The sequence below is a fragment of the Triplophysa dalaica genome, chromosome 22 (genome assembly GCF_015846415.1).
Source record: "Triplophysa dalaica isolate WHDGS20190420 chromosome 22, ASM1584641v1, whole genome shotgun sequence".
In the NCBI taxonomy this organism is placed as follows: domain Eukaryota; kingdom Metazoa; phylum Chordata; class Actinopteri; order Cypriniformes; family Nemacheilidae; genus Triplophysa; species Triplophysa dalaica.
The window spans coordinates 998,124-1,018,053 of NC_079563.1; the positions used below are offsets into that span (position 1 = coordinate 998,124).

At 36.9% G+C, this 19,930-nt stretch overlaps 1 protein-coding gene across 7 annotated transcripts; it reads right to left on the minus strand.

The window, feature by feature from the left end:
- Positions 1–268: 268 nt before the first annotated feature.
- Positions 269–19,899, minus strand: sec31a (SEC31 homolog A, COPII coat complex component). Of its 7 annotated transcripts, none has more exons than XM_056736276.1 (28): positions 19,747–19,899; positions 18,872–18,951; positions 18,616–18,739; positions 17,878–18,076; positions 17,658–17,753; positions 17,004–17,144; positions 16,172–16,314; positions 15,992–16,091; positions 15,640–15,801; positions 15,408–15,560; positions 15,074–15,304; positions 14,909–14,983; positions 14,542–14,589; positions 13,883–14,051; positions 13,590–13,768; positions 11,341–11,467; positions 10,966–11,111; positions 10,675–10,848; positions 10,132–10,329; positions 9,567–9,662; positions 7,912–7,999; positions 5,696–6,001; positions 4,467–4,502; positions 3,489–3,547; positions 2,898–3,143; positions 2,385–2,495; positions 2,110–2,181; positions 269–1,425 (listed from the first exon to the last, which is right to left on the minus strand). In XM_056736276.1, exons 2-28 carry the CDS (start codon positions 18,948–18,950, stop codon positions 1,246–1,248), a joined length of 3,738 nt encoding a protein of 1,245 aa, XP_056592254.1. In that variant the 5' UTR covers position 18,951; positions 19,747–19,899; the 3' UTR covers positions 269–1,245. The 7 variants fall into 7 exon arrangements, with proteins under 7 accessions (XP_056592254.1, XP_056592251.1, XP_056592256.1 ...); XM_056736273.1 differs by having other exon boundaries at positions 5,651–6,001; XM_056736278.1 differs by lacking the exon at positions 9,567–9,662 and having other exon boundaries at positions 5,651–6,001.
- Positions 19,900–19,930: the final 31 nt, after the last annotated feature.

Genomic DNA, 19,930 nt, shown 5'->3' on the forward strand with positions numbered 1-19,930 from the left:
CCTTAACATACACATCTCTTATGCCTGATGGATTTATTTTTATATAATTAAAAACGGTCTCAGGTGATCCTAAATTTTGTAAACATTGGCATGAACTTTATATCAGTTAAATAAACTATCAAATTAATTGAGGAAAGGATACAGACAGTTGTAATGGCATATCTAAATGTATACGTAGCCGTGATCTTATGAGAGTTCAAAGTAATAGGTAGTCCGTAATTTACCATTGCAACCTTTTGTTAAGTTCACTATATAACACCAGACCAGGTGAAAGTTCTTACCAATTTATTAAGTTTTAAAAGAAAACAATTTAGCCATAAAAAGCCTAACCAGCCATTGCTTTTTCTTACTTAAACAGTCTGAACTGTAAAACAGTGGAAAATGCCAAAATGGAATTATAGGCAGAAAATGCTGGCTGTGATGATGTGGTAAAATAAAAACATATTTTTTACTGATTACAAAAACAACACATTCCCTTTTTTGCAGCCCGATCTTCTTATTTTTTAAAACAAAATTTGCTCTAAAATTCTGCACATCAGATTTAATTTCTTAATACCACAAGTGTGATTCCATTCCCACTATCAAAGATGGTGCAAATCTTTTCAAGACTAATTTAACAGACATTAAGTGGTGACATTCAATAAAGACAGGCAGCATAATGCAAACTTTTAACAGGTCTCCAAAGTTTCAGTGTTACGAGCACCAAATAAAGTAAATCCAAGGTTAGAATAAATATCAATTATTGAAAAATATTTTGCTTGTTACCATGTTGTCATTTTAAACCTCATATAAAGCTATGACTTGGATTTAATTTAAAACAACTTAATGAGGTTGCATGATCATTGTAAACAATCAATCCATTAAATCAAACATGAAAAACACAAAAAATTAAATGCAAAATGTCTGAGACTTACAGAGTAAAGTTTTATGCATGTTGCACTTAATACAGTTATCTCGCTGCTCAGTCTATTCTTCACTTAAAGCATAAAATGAATTTCATTTAGCAAAAAATAAAAAAGGAAAGGCCCTATTGCACTGTGCTATGTCATGATAATTAATATATAACATAATTAAAATACCTATGACAAGGAAAATATGACAAACAAATAAAAACAACAACCTGCGATACACACTGTGATATCCAAGACCTATTCGACTGGCAAAATATATGCACAACTGGTCCTTGTCAGCTGATGGCTTAAGAGAATACTGGTTTGTGTGGATGTCATTGTGTCTGAGTGGATATCAAACCCCCAGTTTGTTGGCCTGTGTGAGCACCACCTTCAGTACTGGCATGAAGGCGGAGGTTTCACTAAAGTTGCTGTTGCTGACGATGTGCGTGTGGATGTTGAGTCCATCGGTGTAGGAGCGGCTCTCAATGCTGCGTGCCATATTGTGAAGGCCCCCTAATATAGCTGGAGATAGCTGAAGAAAGGAAACCCATCTGAGTTTAAGTCTCAATCATAGTAATCTTAGTGCAAAACAAACCAGGCAAATTCAATAAGGAAAAAACACTCAAAAATCCTAGAGCTGTTAATAAGCCGTGTAGTAAACACACAAAAAAATGTGTTCTACAAAAGAAAGGTATTTCTTACAACATGAGGGTGACAATTATGATTTCGAAATGAATTTTCAGAAACCACAGAGAAAACATGTATATGATATCAAATCTGGTAGAATTGAATCATCATTTATAGAAAATATTTTACAAATATTTTAATTAAACTCCACTGCCTCCATATTTTATACCACGGAACATATTATGATCAACCTATTTTAAGACGCATACCTGCTTACTCATGATGTGAATGGAACAGTCTGTTTACGATCCCAGAGACAATTATTTCTACAGTTACTGTCGCTCACATAACATAAAAACTCTATAAAAATGTAACGTAAATGTATCAGCTGGTGCAAATTTTGAGGTGGTTTATATTGTCTTTTTTAAAATATATATTTTATTTAAATCTATGAAAATGCATATACCTTTTAATTGTAAAAATCACTACTGATGAAAAAACTGAACTGTTGTCCCATTATTATACCCAGCAGATTTTAATATACACTGGATTAAATCATAATTCATAATTTTAACAATAAAATACTCACTGTCTGTTCTCTCAATTTGTCATATAGATACTCAAGCCTCTTGTGAGCATCATCCAACTTTCTCTTGGTTTGCTAGTAGGAAGACAGAGAACTCATTGTGAATTCTTGGAATCTCAGAGAACTTTTTGGTGGCATGTCATTATACTTTGTGCCATTTTGATTAAAGTGAATGATAGTAATTAATGTAAGAAATAAAAAAGATGAAAAAAAACTTGCACAGCTAAACAAAAACAAACTAAAAGTATTGCATTTAATAATGTTTACTGTGAACAAACCGGGTCTGAAGCTGCAGCCAAGCACTTGTGGATCAGACCCTCAAATGTGTTTTTAAGAACTATGTGCTCCTCAGGAATTGGCTTCTTGGTGATCTTCTCTGTAGGTATGGACTGAATTGAAATAAGACCACAAGATTACAAGACAGTTACATGAAAAAATTTCAACCAATAATTTCTTATATACAGTTAGTTTATATTTGATCATATCATGGTCTGTCTGAATACACGTTTCATATTGGCTGGAAAGTGTTACATTTAAAATGAATGGGCAACCTTTAATGTAATCATACCACACAGACGGAAATACACAGAATGGACATTGCGCTGCCAGAGCTCACTGAAACAGCACCAAAACTTGTTGCTGTAGACGTTGTCTCGCAAGTCTGGAATTCATTCAAATAAATGCAATCCTATCACTCTACTTCATCTGTGTCGGATTTAAAGGAGACGTAGTGCTAGAACCAACGAGCCATCAACGCGAAAATAGTTATCCCTTTAATAATAAAATAATACCTTTATGACATCTCCAATTGGTGCTCCAGGTGCACCCTCCATGTTCAACTTGGGCATGTTGGGATTTCTGTTTAGGGGGCCCAGTGGATGCTGTTGAATGGGAGTGAAGTTGGCAGGGGACGCAGGCTGATCTGGAACCTGCGGTAGATGTGTCTGCATAGCAGGGGGCACCGGGGCCGAAGGATCCCCCAGTGGGTTCATAATAGGTGCTGTTATGGGAGCGGGAGGGGTGTAGTTATCTGGAATCTGCGGAGTGAAACAGATTAAGTTTCCTTAAATTCTCCTTTTTTGATCATGTGCATGTCTGTTCTGATTTTAAAGACATAAAAATGAAAATTCTTCTCCTGAAGCAAGTAAAAAAAAAATCTACCACACCAGAATTTCTTGACAGGACTTTTTGATATGGGATTGGTCACTTGGGTTTACTTTAATGATGGCTGTGTGGTTGTATTGGAGTTCCGCATAAGGTGATAAAATTCAATACAAAGTTGTTTGTGTTCAACTGAGTAGAGGAAGCCATCTGGATGGCACGGGGGTGAGTAAATTATAATACCATTTACATTTTTTGTCATTTCTTGTATTAAAACTTGCCTTTTTCTTCTTGGGAACTCTGTGGAGGGTGGGAGGATCATTCCATCCGTTCTGGGGTCCTGAAGCAGAACAGAAAGCAGATAATATCATTATGTATCTCTATTTGTATCTCTTACTTTATTATATAATCCAAAGTGGACAGTAAACATTTATTGATTTACATCAATTAAATACAACCATTATCGAATATTACATCATACTGATTGTTTGTAGGTTTATACCTGTTCTCAATTTTACTGAATTTTACAGAGAGCATTATGCCAAAATTTAATAGCATAATAGCATGTATTACATAAAATTGATTAATTTATTATAGATGAAATCTACAGGTGTTTTGGACAGCTAAAGACAAATTCTTATTTTAGGATCAGTTCCTAAGTGCCCCTAAGATTGTTTCCAACTGACTCTGAGTTTGGGATATATTTACTTAAAGCTTGCGCAAATGCCTCTTTTGACAGTAAAAACTACTGTCAGGATTTACTAAAGACACGCAGTGATAAAATCAGCGCTGAAAAGGCATGGACACAGTTTTTTTACGTATTATGCATTTGTAGGAGTTTCCCATTAATATGCAGGAGAGTATTTAAATTCATTATGATTTACTAACATTTGGGCTCATCAATTCACTGGTTTTTGCTGCATTATTAACGGCCCAAATAAGTCTGCGCCTTGTCAGTAAATCACACGTAGAAATTTTCGATCCCATCTGCGCTTTTTTTAAATTGCGCTTTCATGCTAATTTTCCCTGTCAGGTAAAGCTGGACCATAGACATTTATTATTTCGTGACATTTATTATTTTATCAACAAGTAATTAAAAAATAATAATTTTGCCCAAATTAATGACTTCTAAAAATTTATTGTGCAAAATGTATTTTAATTTTTAGTGCCTGATTAGTTTTTTCCATTATTAATTCATAATTAATGATGGACAATTATGGTCCATTATTTATCAATATTGTAACTCTTTATATATTCACCATCCAACAACCAGGACGTATCTTGGTTTAATCCTCCTGTAAACAAATAACAGAAAATTCCAGAGAATTTCCAGCATGCATCTATTTAGTAACATGACCATGTAACCGCACTGACACTAAAAAAATATGTTTTTATGTGTACTAGAATTTCGTTTGTGTATACGGCTAAAGCATATTTTGAACAATGCCACATGAAGCAAACAGATTTGGGCTATTTAAAGGGATAGTTCAGCCAAAAACTCAAATTTGCTGTTTATTTACTCGCCCTCAGACCATCGGAGATGTAGGGGACATTTTTTCTCGAGTAGAGCCATAAAGAAGATTGTTTGGTAAATCCGCAGCCCTCTCTGCTTCATATAATGGGAGTCTATGGGGTCCACCTGTCGTTTGATATTTTCATAAAACTGAACATCATTTTAAATAATATTAGCCATAATGTGCAGTCTCTGCACACAATCACAATCTTCTTGTAGGACTTGATGGCGGATGGCATACCAGCATGTGGTACGTTTAGCGCCACCTGCAGAAAGGGAGTGTTGAGGCTGTACAGGATGCTAATATTATTAAAAATGAAGTTCAGTTTTATGAAAATATTAAACGATTCGCTTCATGAAACATCAGCATGTCGCCAGGAGCCGCTTTTTGGAATTATGTGCTATAGGAACGTTTAGACAGGTGGGCCCCATAGACTCCCATTATATGAAGCAGAGAGGGCTGCAGATTTATCAAACAATCTTCTTTATGGTTCTACTCAAGAAAAAATGTCACCTACATCTCGGATGGACTGAGGGCGAGTAAATAAATGGAGCCAAATTGGAGTATTTGGCTGAACAATCCCTTTAAGCAATGGCTAAATTAAAAAGGCCAAGAAATGAAATATTTTTTCACATTCATCGGCTAAGAAATACAATATTTTTTCACATTCATCACCACACACCTAAATATTAGCCAGCCTTCCTGGGCAGATATTTACATTTGGTGCTACAGCACAATATTATTCATTTGGAAGACACTTATTTTAAGTAATTCTCAATGAATTGAACTCAAGACCAAGGCATGCAAGCTCTAAGCTTCCATGTAAGTAACACGTGAAGCTGCAATTACATTTTCATTTGCAATGTTTTTTAAACAAACGCTTGCGCATAAGTGAGGAATAATCCTTGGGTTTGAGTTTTCATGCAGACCTGTTCTCTGGGAGGCTGGAATCAGGGCAGGTTCAGTCTCAGTACCTGAAGCTCTCCGTAGAGGAGGAAGATAAGATGTGGGCGACCCAGGCCCACCATGCTGGAAAGAGACTCCAGAAGACAGAGGAGGAGGAGAGAAAGGCTGACCTCCTTGTATGGGAGGAGCCCCAGAAATCATAGGAGGCGGTGCCGACCGAGGGGCAGAAGGCAAGATCTGCGGAGGACAGACAGCAGTGGCAGAGGATGAAGGTGGAGGTGGAAGAGAGGAAGCCGTAGAAGTGGAATATTGTTGAGGTTGATAGATGGCTGGTGCCCCAGTGGCAGGTGTGAACCGCTGAACGTTGGGGAATTCTAAAGTTCATGAGGACAACAGAGAACAGGTTGTTAGTTCTTTATTACTTCTCTACAAACCAGGTGAGCTGCTTACAAAGGCAACATCCAAAACGAAATCATACTGAAATGATCTGGAACACTGCACCAGCAGAAAAGCTAATTTGGAACAAATTGTAAGTATTTCTTGCCAAAAATTTAAGAAAGACTATCAAATTGGTTCGGTTTAAAATAGCGGGAAGACACTAGCTATGTCTGAATATGCCCCATATCTCCTTTATAGTGAACTATATCGGTTGTCCGAATTCTAAGTGAACAACTCATTCACTACATTCATTCACTACTTTTTACCCACAATGCATTCTGCTTTTGAATGAACATCCCACGTTCTTGCTCACTCACTATTTCCCATGATACAGCGCCAGATGTTTGCCTGATTAGAATCAGCAGGTGGAGAGTGACCGTTAACACCAGGAATGTATGTTTATATTACGTTATTTTATCAAACGTAATAAATGTAACCGTGAATAAGCGTGGCAAACATTTATTTTGTTCTCTTTATAATAAGCTTATACAATATACATGACAAAAAATTTGAAATGAAACTTTATCATTTTACAAAAAAATCCATAATGCCTCAAAGGTGTAATATAAGCGTTTTTACAAATGTCCTTGAGACTATTGCCAGACACAGGAAATATTAGGAGAGTGTCCGATATTGTCTTCTCACTTTCATTCACTTCTTCCCCATAAAGTGGACTATTTAGCATTCGCTATACAGGGAATAGTGAATGAGTGAACAAGAGAGCAAATTCAGACGGAGCTACTCTTAATTAGTCACTTAAAATTTTCCACACTTCGACTTCTCATCTGATTTTAAACAAATTGACTGCTATTGAGCCACTCATTATGACCTGCTCTACCAGAGAAACTTATGTCACCGCATTCAACAAAGCTATATGCCTGTGCACTTAAGTGGGTCCTTAAATGTTGCCTATGGTGACAGATCACTTGGTTTTTGAATGGAATGACAGGGTTATTTCACAGTATGAAATGAGAACATCAATTCAAAAATTCAACAACAAAGTAAATTATTTTAACAAAGAGTTAGCATACATTTCATTATTATACATTTCAAGTGTTAATGCAAAGACTGTAAGGCATCCAGCAGCCAAAATTCATGCATTTCTGAAAATTTAGCAAAGACTATTAAAGATGTGTAATTTTTGTACAAATTAGAATAGCAAAAATATAAGATCTGTGAAGTGGTGCTTGCCCATGCAAAATTCAAAACAACTGCTAAATTCTTAGGATGTTCCAAGTTACGACATGAGTGTATGCTTAAGGCCCATGTTACAAGAGCCCATCACAAGTATATGATATTCTGGTCTCTTCTTTAATATAAATCTATGAGATTATTAAATCCCATATACCTGACATTGGAAAACCATAAATCTGATCATTAGAAAAAATTGTGCACTTCTCCTCAAAAAGGTCCACAGTTTAAGATATCACTAATGTACCAATGGTTACGTGCTAAATTTAATATTAAGAGCTTTCTTAAAATCTCTAAATAAAGAATACAAATATCAAGAGTGATGCTTAGCACTAATCACTACTGATCGTTTCCAACAGGTTTTGCATTCCACCTTTGGTGCTTTCCATCCTCCATTCATCATATACCATTATGCTTCAGACAAACAGCTAGCGCTGCTTTAAACTTTTTTACTTCCTAAAGTCATCCTACAAACAGTTTACAGATTATTTATCTGAACACTGAACTGGGGCATAAGAATATTTATATATCCAAAGAACTACACACATTAGCTTTACAAAACATATAAACATATGCCTAATGGTAGAAATACAGAAAACTAAAGTTAAAGCAATTCTTGGAAGTGTAAAGTCTGTGAGTTTCTTAGCACACTTACTCTGGTACTGCTGAGAATAAATTAAGGGATTGGAGGCAGGTACACTCACTGGAGACTGAAGACCAAAAGATGGAGGTAAAGGCTCAGTCTAAAAGAACAAGAACAATTAGCAGGTTTTTAAAGTTTCCTTTATCATTTAAGTGGAGATGATAGCTTGATGCACTCTTCCAGACTGACACCAACACATATTATATATATTACATATTTCTATATTCTAACTTGCATCAGATATACCCTGGTTTAGTATCAGGTCCACCAGACACCCATCTGACACATTTCTTAGTGATATATGGAGATATGTGCAGAATCAAACATGCAGGTAAATCTGTGATCTTAAGGCTGAATGAGATGCTTCATGGGGTAAACCTTTAACGACTTTGATTTTACAGAGGAACTTAAAAGATTTGATTATTTGTGACGTTGGAACGTACAACATCATACCACAGAAGCAAGAGACAAGACAGATCACGCAGAAGGTTAATAGTGGAAGTAAAACTATATTAGATGCTAATAACATTAAGAGAGAGTATTACAACACATTTTAGGCACTATGGACAAAATCAGTTCAATGCTGTTTTACTGCAGACAAATGTTTATGGTTCAAGACATTGCAGCAAAATAAATGTTCCTGTGTACCTGCCATTATAACATTAGACAAGTATTGCAAATTGGGTTAATAATTAACTATATTTCGCTATAAATCGTTTAGCCATTAAGGGAGTGGTTTCACGTTAGCACTTTTGGTGCGCACACCATCTTCCGAACACGGGTGCACACCCGCGAACTGTACCCGAGTCCACTTTAAAAGGGAGGTCTGGGGTGCGGTTCATGTGAACTCCAGTACGCTTCACTGACGATAGGAACGCAATCGTACCAAATTGGGGTAGTGAACCACTATTAATGATGTATTACTTGGTAAAAATGTGTGCTTGTGTGTGTGTGTTTCACTAACTTTTCCGACGAGTGTGACGGGCATGCTCCAAGCAGAGAGCTGTATATCTCATTTCTGTTCACCTAAAGTGCATTTGCACTCCTTGTATGGGACAATGCTGTTATGTAGTGAAGCTTTGGAAACAAAACTTACGGTTCAAAAACATATGTATAAATGTGAAGCGAGTAATGTAATGCATTTTGCCGCCTTCTACGGTGTCGTCGTTACAAGGGACAGGGTAAACAGCTGCAGACTTGATGACGCAAACGAACCACGGTTTGGACCCCAAAAAATGATATGAACGCAGTCCAGCTGGGGCAATCGAACTAGGGTTCGGACCAGGCAATTGAACTAAATGTGAAACCAAGTTAAGATGCTTTGCATTGCAACACTATTTTTTTATTGCAAAAAAGCATCCACATTTCTATGAATTTTTTTATTATTGGCAACAAGTTCATCCACCTCATTTAAACTTAAAGCTTTAACTTTTTTGTTAATAAATCAATAATTGACAAAACAAATCAGTGTTTATCAGGTATACATTTCCTCAAAGTAGAAGAAAGAAAGGTGCCATATGTTTAAAGCAGAACACACCAGATATAACGCAAAAAAGCGATGACAACGCAAAGATGGCTAAGCGTTTCAACAGAGGTGCGGTATTGCTCGTGTGGTTTGTTAGTTTGATTTTGTAAGTGTAGGCAGCGCGGGCACAGTCTGTCTGTACCTGCGGGCCTGCAGCGGGCACTAGCGGATGAGGGACACTGGGCAGAGCTGTTGATGTTTGGTTACTCCAGGATGTGACTGTAGAGGCGGGTCTACCCTGAATACAAACACAAACACACGCTCGTATTGGCCACCGGATGGGGGGTTATAAGATTGAAAGGAATGGGATGTGTAAAGCCCGCAGATGACGATATAGGTGGTTTGCTCTAGAAATATATACATGTTAGCAAATAAGATGGTCTGATGTTATTAAACTAACCCTAGACAAACTAATGAATTACTAAAATTTACAAAAGAAACAATTGAAATTGCAAATGGGTAACACCATGCATAAAACACTGTCAGCAATTTTACTGCTAAAGGTTGTCAGGTGGGTGTATCGTTAGGGATAGTGGATGTCGGAATGTACAACTAGCCATGGAATTTTAATCCAAAATACAAAGCTAAACCAAAAATAATGTAATTTTATTAACAAGATCAGTTTTCTTACTAATATAAACATTCAACAGAGAAGTGTTTGAGTAAAGTGCAGAGAACTCTCGCCGCATCTCTAGTGTGTCTCGTACCTGATGGTAATACTGAGGGGGTCCGGATGGAGCAGCAGTCTGTGGAGGTTGTGGTTGGTGTGGTGTATATGTCTGCACAGGTACAGCAGCAGGAGCCGCTGGTTGCACATTCTGCATTACAGCTGGATTCACTGCGGTTACAGCCGGCTGCTGACCCAGAGCTCTACTCAGACGCTCTCGCAACTCCTGCACAGCAACCTACAGACAAATGAGATGCATTAAACATCAGCCTAACATGAATCAGATTATTTACTTTTTTATCCGATCTGGGAAACAACAAATGATACAATCAAATGATGAGTTTGGTTCCAAATTCTAAATAAAAATAAATAAAAAATGTTTTTTTTTATTGTGCATTCCAAGTAATATCAATCAAACTGCAGTTGATTTGTTTTGATTTAAGCCATAATACCTTAACAAATACAGCTAACTAACATAATAAAAGCATGATTACATAATAAAAAAACACGAAAAAAAAAAAAAAAATCTCCTTATGGAACCAAACTCTTCAAATATTTACACAAACAGTAAACATATGCTTACCTGTTGTGTGTCGGTTGGGAGGTAAGATATTGCAGTTTCTAGGCTGCCCTGTGAAGCAAGCAGACTTGCATACTGATTCATCTTCTCTGCAAGCAGTGCACCCATATCAGGTGCTATACCACGCTGAGCCTTCTGAACAGCTCTCTGCAGGACCACCACCTTCTCAACAAGCTCCTAAAGACAATATGTAAATGTACACAAATAGTAAATGACTGCAAATTAGTAAAAAGAGGATTACAAACATAATTAACTGCAGCAATCGTTCAGTGGTGTTTTGTAATGACGTCTTACCTGAAGAGATAAGGGGCTGTTAGATTCTTGAGCTTTGGCCCAGCAAGCTATCAGTTGCTCTACTGTGCCTGCGCAGATATAGCAGAGACAAGCCTGAGCCTGCAGTTCTGTGTCTTCAGTGGCCTCCAGCCTGGAGCCAAGCAGACCTATATTGGCAATAAATCACATTTATGCTTAAATGTATGGAATTAATTAATGTTTTAAAGGCTCAGGAATATCAAGGGGTTTCATATCTTGAAGAACCACTTACGCTTTGGAACACACAATGGTTTCTAAATCTGTGACATTATCATGTACAAACATTTTCATACTAAAATAGTATTACCAAATTAAAAACACCTTATCAACATTTAGAAAAGACAATGTTAGACTCACTGCAGAGAGATGAGAACTCTTCTGGTTTGGCGTAGGTCACGACTGCAGCTAAAGCTTCCTTCCAGTTCTGAAGCTCACAGGTCTTCAGAATGTCCAACCAGTCTTTCATCACCACTGCACTAATCAGCTACAATACAAAGACAAGTTTTTGGCAAATCTTTTGGTGACTGCGACTACACATGCACCTCAGCAGCGGCCATAGTTATCTTTACTCAACTATGATAAGTTCTGCTTTGCCAACACGGAAGTGAGAAGAGAGAAGCAAGTTCTCTGTCCCAACATCTCTTAAGAAATTGGAAAATGATCTGATAGTTAAATAGTCAAAATGTCTACCATTTGTCTATCAAATGACTATCTGACAGTTCTTTAAAGGAGTAGTTCCCTTTAAATGTCCAGTGTGTCATTTTTTGGAGGATCTATTGAAAGAAATGCTATATACATAACTATGTCTTCAAAGGTGTAAAAAGAGCAGAGCATGTGAGCGAAGTGGAGTGGTGTGTCATTTCGCTCAATGTCTGCGCTTCACTTAGTCGCTCACAGACCAAGCAAACGCTCCGCTCAGATCCCGCTCTGACATAAAATGTGTCTAGTAAGCCTAATTGTTTTCAGTTTATAAAAAACTTCTTGAATAAATGTCTCGGTTTAAGTAGTAGGCTGAAAAAGAGCAGTTAAGTTTCAGTCCGACATTCTGTGACATTACAGCCTATATTTTTTGTCATTTTTTTGTGTGCCTAAAAAACTGTATAAAAACTGATAAAGAATATTTGATTTTCAGTTACTATTTCCATGAACATATAGCTGCCATAGTGCAACATTCAAAACAAACGCACAAAGATGAAATGCACTAGGAACACTTTTATTATTACTGGGGTACAGAAAAGAAACAGGCTCTAAAGAAAATGTTTACAAAACAGGGGGCTTAAATGCGGTCTTAAAAACGTCAAACCTCAATTGTTACAGCATTTTAGAACAAAGTAGCTGCGTCTTCGAAGGCTGAATGCGTCCTCCGGAGATCACATTTGTCGGCCTCGGACGCATATGACATTGAGGTTTATTTGGGTTTTGTTTCAGAAAAGCAATCGTTACATTTGATAATTGACACAATATCTTAAGAGTTATACACAAGTATTTTTTTTTTACTGAAATGAGCATGGGACAATAATCTAGCAGCAAAAAATAAATCACCAAGAGGGCTGAGCGAGCAACTCTTGCTCCGTTTCGCTCTGCTTCGCTCACATGCTCTGATAAAGAGCTTACACAATGAAGCGTTTTGTTTTTATTACCTAGATTGAGCTATTTCTATCTATATACACCGTGGGTCCCCTTTGCATATAATTCATCATGTTCTGTCATCAGTCGTAGTGTTTTGAACAGGAGGGGTGGAGTGAGCGGTTGGTTACGATTCGCAACCTTGCCACTAGATTTCACAGACTGGACCTTTAAAGAGGCAATTCTTTTGCTGTTTTTGAGGCTTTGATTATGTTTTTTGGGTGTTTAACAATGGATGTTCATGTTTCTAAATAAAATTGGTTGCTGCCCCTCTCAGTGCACGTGTATTCAATTTTTTTTTGCAATAAACAGTTACAATTGCGTCAACTTCACTTTATCAGTTAAAATCATGCGGATAGATTGTACACAAAGTGTAACGGAGGTCTGCTAGTGCATGTGCAAACGTCAATCTTTGTTAGAGATCGCAGATCGAAGAGATTTTTTGTTTGCTTGGAAAATGACTTATCTTTTTGCTAGACAACACCCTTTTTCATCAACTAGTGTCATGTAGAGCCTTTTAAAGCTGCGATGAAACTGAAATTTAGACCCGTTCAAGTCCATTATCTGGAGAAGAACCCTCGAAAGCTTTCCTCATAAGCCTCAATTTGTTTTCGATTAAATAAATAGACAGAAGGATGGCTTGTATGACTTATGGGCGAGTGAATTATCATGAAATTTTAATTTCAACGTAAACTACTCCTTTAAATATGTTGTTTGGAGCTATATTAAAGGTAAACGGTGGTCAAACACATTCTAAAAGAATATTACATATTCCCTCTGTCTTCATATTATTTTCCGACCCCTTTATGTAAACATCACTTTTCAAAAACAAAAAAATATACCAGTTCTTAGTAGATGTAATTATTAAAAATAAAATATTTTAAGGAATGGTATTCCGTCTGTAATAATCAAAGTTAAGTACAAAAGATACAGTATTGGAAACACAGCAATGGAACATCAATGGTTTTATATAGCCTTACCTTTGAAATTTTGGTCTGAGTTTTGGTGAAGTATTTCTTTTGAGTCTTCACCAGAAGCTCTGGACCACCAGCAATAGCCAGAATGATGCTGTCTGCCATACGGTTGTCATGTAGACAAAGACTTACAGCAGCTTCATAGTCTCCAATGAGCAGAGCTTGGGTGATCAGTCCATCAATATCTGGTGCCCAAACAAAATAAGAATATAGATTCACTATCTTTATTATTTTACTTAATCACAATGTGATTCACACAATATCAGTAAAATATCCAAATATTTACAAAGAAAACTTGCCCTTGCTAACTTTGAGGTTCATGGCATCTTTGGAGGGTGAAGTGGAATCTTCAATGATAGAAGTCTTCTCAAGAACTCGTTCTTCCTCATCAACAGGAATCTCATCTGAGACAGATATTTCTTCTGCAGGGGGTTCTGCATTTTCCTCTGCAGAGCTGTTCTTTTCAAGCTAGGGTTAATACCAAATAATAGTATGTCTTTCTAGCATTTCAATATGCCTATCAACAAAATGTCTGCCTGATATCCATCACAAAGTTCAATAAAATCATATTAACAAAAATAATCTTAATTTGTAAAGCTGCTAGATTTGTTTCTTAAAATTAATAAAACCCTGTAATGAGTGGAAGGGTTTTCAGCAAAAGTAAACAAGATATCCAACCAAAACTATACTTTTTTGGTATATCAATCAGATTTTTTTTTAATTGAGCAGTAGGTTTATGCTGCGCCAGTTTAACCCCCCCAAGATATTTTGCTTCCTGTTTGTGAAAAGTCTGTGAAAGAAACCAAAGGCAAACTAAAAATATTTGGCCTTGTGTTGCTGTGAAGTCTTCCCACTTGACCACATGTTAACAAAAGTGTTCTGTATAAGCAATTAGCCAATCCTTCCAACCTTTAAAGGGCAGAATAATTCTGACAAATACTTTGACAAGTGCACTTACCATATTGGCTTCATCAGATTTGCAGTGTCCGTCCAATGCTGATGCAATCTAAAAAACACAACTGATAATGTCATCCCCTCAGACAATACACAAGAAATTCACATGGACCGGTTTCCCGGACAGAGATTAGGTTAAACTGGGACTAGGCTTTAGTTAAACTACGACATTAAAGAGTTTTTACAATCACAACTCATCAAAATCATTACCTGTTGAATATTGAGGCAAAACAAGGGCACTGATGATATGTCAGAGCAAGGTGGTTTTAGTTAAGACAGCTCTAACATTTATTTAGTCTAGGGCTAGTCATAATCCCTTTCTGGGAAACCCCTCCATAATGTCCAATACATGTGAAAATATATAAAAATACCTTTAGGGCAAGTTCCTCCTTCTTGTATCCCAAAAGTTCAAGATATTTCCCTCGTGCACCATCTTCAAAATTAACCTAAGAATATAAATATTCATTGGTCACATTTTATGCGGAAGTGGGAAGTGGAACATATATAACAGTTTAATAAATATTCTGGGGTTTAACCTTTAGAAAAGACCACACAGTCTTATCGAATATATTCTGAGCAGCATCAATCTTTGTCTGGCAGTACTGCAGAAAGTTTCCTGAAGTCAGGGTGGTCTGAAGTTGGTTTGAGCGCTTAATGAAATCTGTCTCCGTCACGACTTGACAGATATGAACAATACGTCCGGCAGATTGCTGGGTTTGCTGCGATGTTGGGTTGATGTTGTCCGAAGTGACTAGTTTTCCACCAAACTAATTAAAAAAAAGTCAAAACTCTGTTGGACAAGTACTCTACAGCTTTTTAAAAAATGTCTAGTATTTAGTGAAAATATGTAGTAGGCTTGGAAACACTTACAGCAAAAGATGCCCCCATTGGTCTTCGGATCCATTTAGGGGGTTTCTTCAGAGGTGTGACTGTGTTTTGGCTGGTAGTGGGCTGAGGCAGCTGTAACGGAGGCAGCGTTTGCCCCATGCCAAAAGGATCGATATTTCCAAATGAGCTACTTAACTATGGACAGTAAGAACATCATGACCAACTGAATCAACTCAAGTCAATGTTTGTTACAAACGTGTGTGCAGATGATCACCTGATCAGCTTGTGCAGTTATGTCATTATCATTGCTTCCTCCCATAATGGAATAGATGCTAATGTGTCCATCGAAGGCCGCAGCAGACAGCACAGCAGGGTTTCTGGGGCACCACTGAATGTCAAAGCACCACTGAGCACTTGTGGGCAGCTCATACAGGATCTGGCAGCAACCAAGATTGAGAAGATATTAGTATTTAATACTACTTTAATGTTGAAACCACGGTACCCATGTCTCACACTCATGGTGCTCACACAAATTCTTTCATATTTTCAGGTTTTCTCTTTATCTTTTTTAACTAGTAACCCTGGAAGCATGACATTCCTCAAACAGCAATATTGTAAATGTTTACCTCAGCCGTGTTGGGATTCCAGCAAAGAATCCTGTTGTCTTTCCCACAGCTCAGGAGGAGCTCTGGATCTGCTACGCTCCACGCTATGGAGAGCACACCTCTAAACATACACAAACCAAATCAGTAAGATTCTAAGGAAATATGGCTATCTGATGATAAACTTATGAAATGTCCGTCTACCTTGTGTGGTTCTCCAGCACTTTCAGAGGAGAGGTGGCAAAGCGCAGATCCCACATTTGGATGACGGGCATTCGGTCGTCCTCAGAGGCCAGAACCAGCTGAGTGGCCACCTCTGGGTTCCAGGCCAAATCAGAGCAATGCATCTAAACAGGAACAAACACTCATAAAACATTACATCATGACTAAAATACGATTGTTTTAGTGATCAGTAAGTGGCTAATAAAAAAAACTGTTGAACTGTCATAATAAATGGTAACACCACAGTCTTTTAATATTACATTTACATTTATGCATTTGGCATACGCTTTTATCCAAAGCTACTCACTGCGAATTAAGGCTATACATTTTATCAGTATCTGTGCTCCCTGGAAATCGCTACTAACGCAATGCTCTAACCACTGAGCCACAAGAACACTGTGATATTACATGGTACTTAAAAAATATACCACGTTACCATAGTATATACATAGTATTGCAATGTACTTTAATAAATACTATAGTAGTAACATTTCTTTTTAAAAACTGATGTTAATAAGGTATACCAAAGTAAGTTTCTTCAACTGTTCTTATTATTATGTGTTGTGAAGTACTAAGCAGACCCAGACAAAAAAAATTGCAGAATAATTGTATACATGGTAAACTGTTTTGTCCCGATGGTACGCCATTCTTATTGGTTACATAAAGTAATTTTATATTGTTCCAAATATGTGATAAACACAAAAGGGGGTGAAGCACATGCAGAACTTTATGAATGCCTGGTGCTCAAATTCTGCCTAAAACTAGGGTACTTAATTTTCTGAGCATGCAAAAAAAGACAAAATATTCCACAAACCCTGTTGCTGTGATCACTGACTTTGATAATCAAGTCATTCTTTCTGAGATCCCAGACTGAGGCTTTTCCACTGGGGCTGGCTGAGGCCAGGATGTGCTGAACCTGTTTGTTCCATGCAATACAGCTGATGTCCTCTGGGGGCTAAAAACAACAGAGACAGTTCACAACAGAAAACCTATGATACTTCAGCATTGATCTTATGGTTTAGAGTCTGCCGTATGTGGTTGTTTGGATAGCTCGGCTTTGGTCTCTATGTATTGTACAGCAGGTGACATGCTTGTCAGGCCTTATTATGCAAAGGGATATTGTAGAAGTAAAAAATAAGGCTTTGCAAAGCAGTTAAACTGCCACTGAAGAATTGAGAGCAAAGGGTGCTTGCATATGCAAAGAGTACCGCTGGTGGTTGCTGCTAGTGTGTTTTCTAAGGTTTCCGGGCCCAAAATAACTTCCCAACTCCAAGTAGAATCAATATTCTGATTCCTAGATATTAAAAGTCTATTTATATTTTTTAACAAAATTAAACACCTTCAAACTATTCTATAAAAGTTTGTTTTTCACAAAAGTGCATGCATAATCACCCTTGTGCATGTAAATAATGTGCAATGCATTCAAACGAGAGTAAAAGTAAAAAAAAGCTGTACAAAAGATCTTTACCTGTGTTTTGGGTCCTGGAGTCATTGGGGAGCTGAAGCTGTTCAAATCCCAAATGTATATTTCTGACTCATTTCCTCCAGAGGCCACAAGGTTGGTCTAAAATGAATTTAGTTTGATCTTTTACATTTATCATAAATCTATTTTTTGTAACAAATACACATACAAACTTACTGTGCACATTTGGAGAATTCAGAGGAAAGAGGTTTGTTAGTAGGATTACCTGAAACGAGTTGACATCGAGCGCTCTCACTGGCCCTGTGTGTTTCTCGCTCTGGGAAATGATAACCTCACTATCACCAGCAATGATTTTTGAGGCATCATAGAGAATGATGTCTCCATTCTCCCCTCCAGCAATTAGAACTCCTGATGGCATTCCCTCAGTTTCAATGCCATGTGGCCCCCAGACCAGTTTATGGTATCTAGATTAAATGGGGCAGTTATTTCCCTTTCATGTATTAATGGTATTATATCATATATTCATATAACATAGTCATCTCGTATATTATGATATAGTCATAATGGTGCTTTTCCTTGATGTATCAAAAAGAGTACCACTATGATTCTACTAAACAGCTCCATAGAGAAAGTATTTCCTAGGGTTTGATGTGGAATGAGGGCAAGTAGATTACTTAATTTTGGTTAAATGTTAATTGTACTTTAAAAACACACATATGGGTTATTGTAACAAGACTATACTTTAAATGTGAAGTGTAACTAATATAAAGTCATGAAAGTGATAAATTACTTTTCTCTTAGTCTCAAACCCAAACAACACATAAAGCCTTTGTCAATGAGATAAATCTTCTCTTAGAACTTAAAATTACCAAAACAAGATCGTTTTATAAATCTTTTTTGCTGTCAAGCTTAAACACCTTCAAAAACGACATTTGTTTTGAGAGTCACTTGCATTCTGTGACATTGTAAATCATTAGCATAAAGTAAGATCTGATCTCAGTACCTGTGTGGAGACGAAAAAGAGCCACATGACTTCATGGCCAAAGTGGGGTCCGTCAGATCAAATTCAAAGATCTCCAGTGATGCATTGGTGCTGAAGGTGGCATCTAGCTGCTGTGCTGAGGTTCCTGAACAGTGATTTATTCATAAATAAATAAGATTGAGAAACATTATATTATTAAATTTTTGACCAACAGATTTTCATAAACACACAATTGCCTTTTGAAACATCTGATAGCAGTTAAACTAAAAACAGTTACCTGCTGCCAGATATATGGGGTGCTGCTGCTCCGGACTCCAGGCCTGAATGGCTGTTCGGTTAATTTCCTTTAGCTTCATGCTATGATAAAATGGTATTATAGATTTGATTCACTCAATAAACATAAGCAACTTGAACATATACCATAACCTACTTTTTACAAAGTTATTTTGTAGCAGTGATGTGGTTGGTTTACTTTGATAACAGTGCATTCAAGACATACTTATTGCAATGCAAAGTACATTTTGTAAAAACATCATTTTGATATCTTTAATATTGACTGACTATATGGCCATGGCAAACATTAAAATCATAGGATAATTAATGGCTGAAAACAAACTTCGATGCTCCTGTATGTCCTGATACTTAACATAAAAAAATGAATGAAAACACGTGCACACACAATTACAGTTACTAAATTATTACACTCTTAGTTTTCATAATGTTGATATTTTATTATTTTTGTAAATTTACAAATAAACACATGGTCTAGGATTTTGAAATAAATATGTTTCTTGTAATTCTGAGGACACTTTACAAACCTGACAGTGTTAAAGCAGCAAGGCAACTTACAGCAGTGAAATGTGACATGAAAGCCAACACAAACAGTATTATCTTAATAGTACATAATTTAAGACATCTGATCTGAACACTAAAACAAAAGTTAGGCTCTTGCACCATTTACGTCACTTCTCAGGCAATTGATAAGCGTTTTAAAATAAAGCACTCGTTTGCATATGAAGTGATTTTTACAAAATCAAAATGTTTTTAGTGAATGTTAAGAACTTGTGTTATCTATTAAGATACATATAATAACGTAGCAAGAGGCTAATGCAGCCATCCACAGCATGATTTTTAGAGTTATAAAGTACTTACCTTGTTATTTTGTTACTCCGCCGATCATGCACAGATTTATTCACGAATATACACGGATTTTAAAGTGAACGAATGAGTTTTTGTGAGATCCTTGAGTACGATGCGAACCGGCTACAGATGGACGGAATTCCACGTCCCCACTGCTGTCCATCAACGTGGCACAATAAGCCCCGCCCTGTGTTGT

What these genes read in the sequence shown, in the direction of transcription:
- sec31a (XM_056736273.1), bottom strand. Translation starts at nt 18,950, where the DNA reads ATGAAGCTAAAGGAAATTAACCGAACAGCCATTCAGGCCTGGAGTCCG. An exon ending in GTGCTGGAGAACCACACAAG is followed by an intron (nt 16,092 to 16,171) that starts GTAGACGGACAT and finishes GTGTATGTTTAG; the next exon opens with AGGTGTGCTCTCCATAGCGT. An exon ending in GGAATCCCAACACGGCTGAG is followed by an intron (nt 15,802 to 15,991) that starts GTAAACATTTAC and finishes GGTTGCTGCCAG; the next exon opens with ATCCTGTATGAGCTGCCCAC.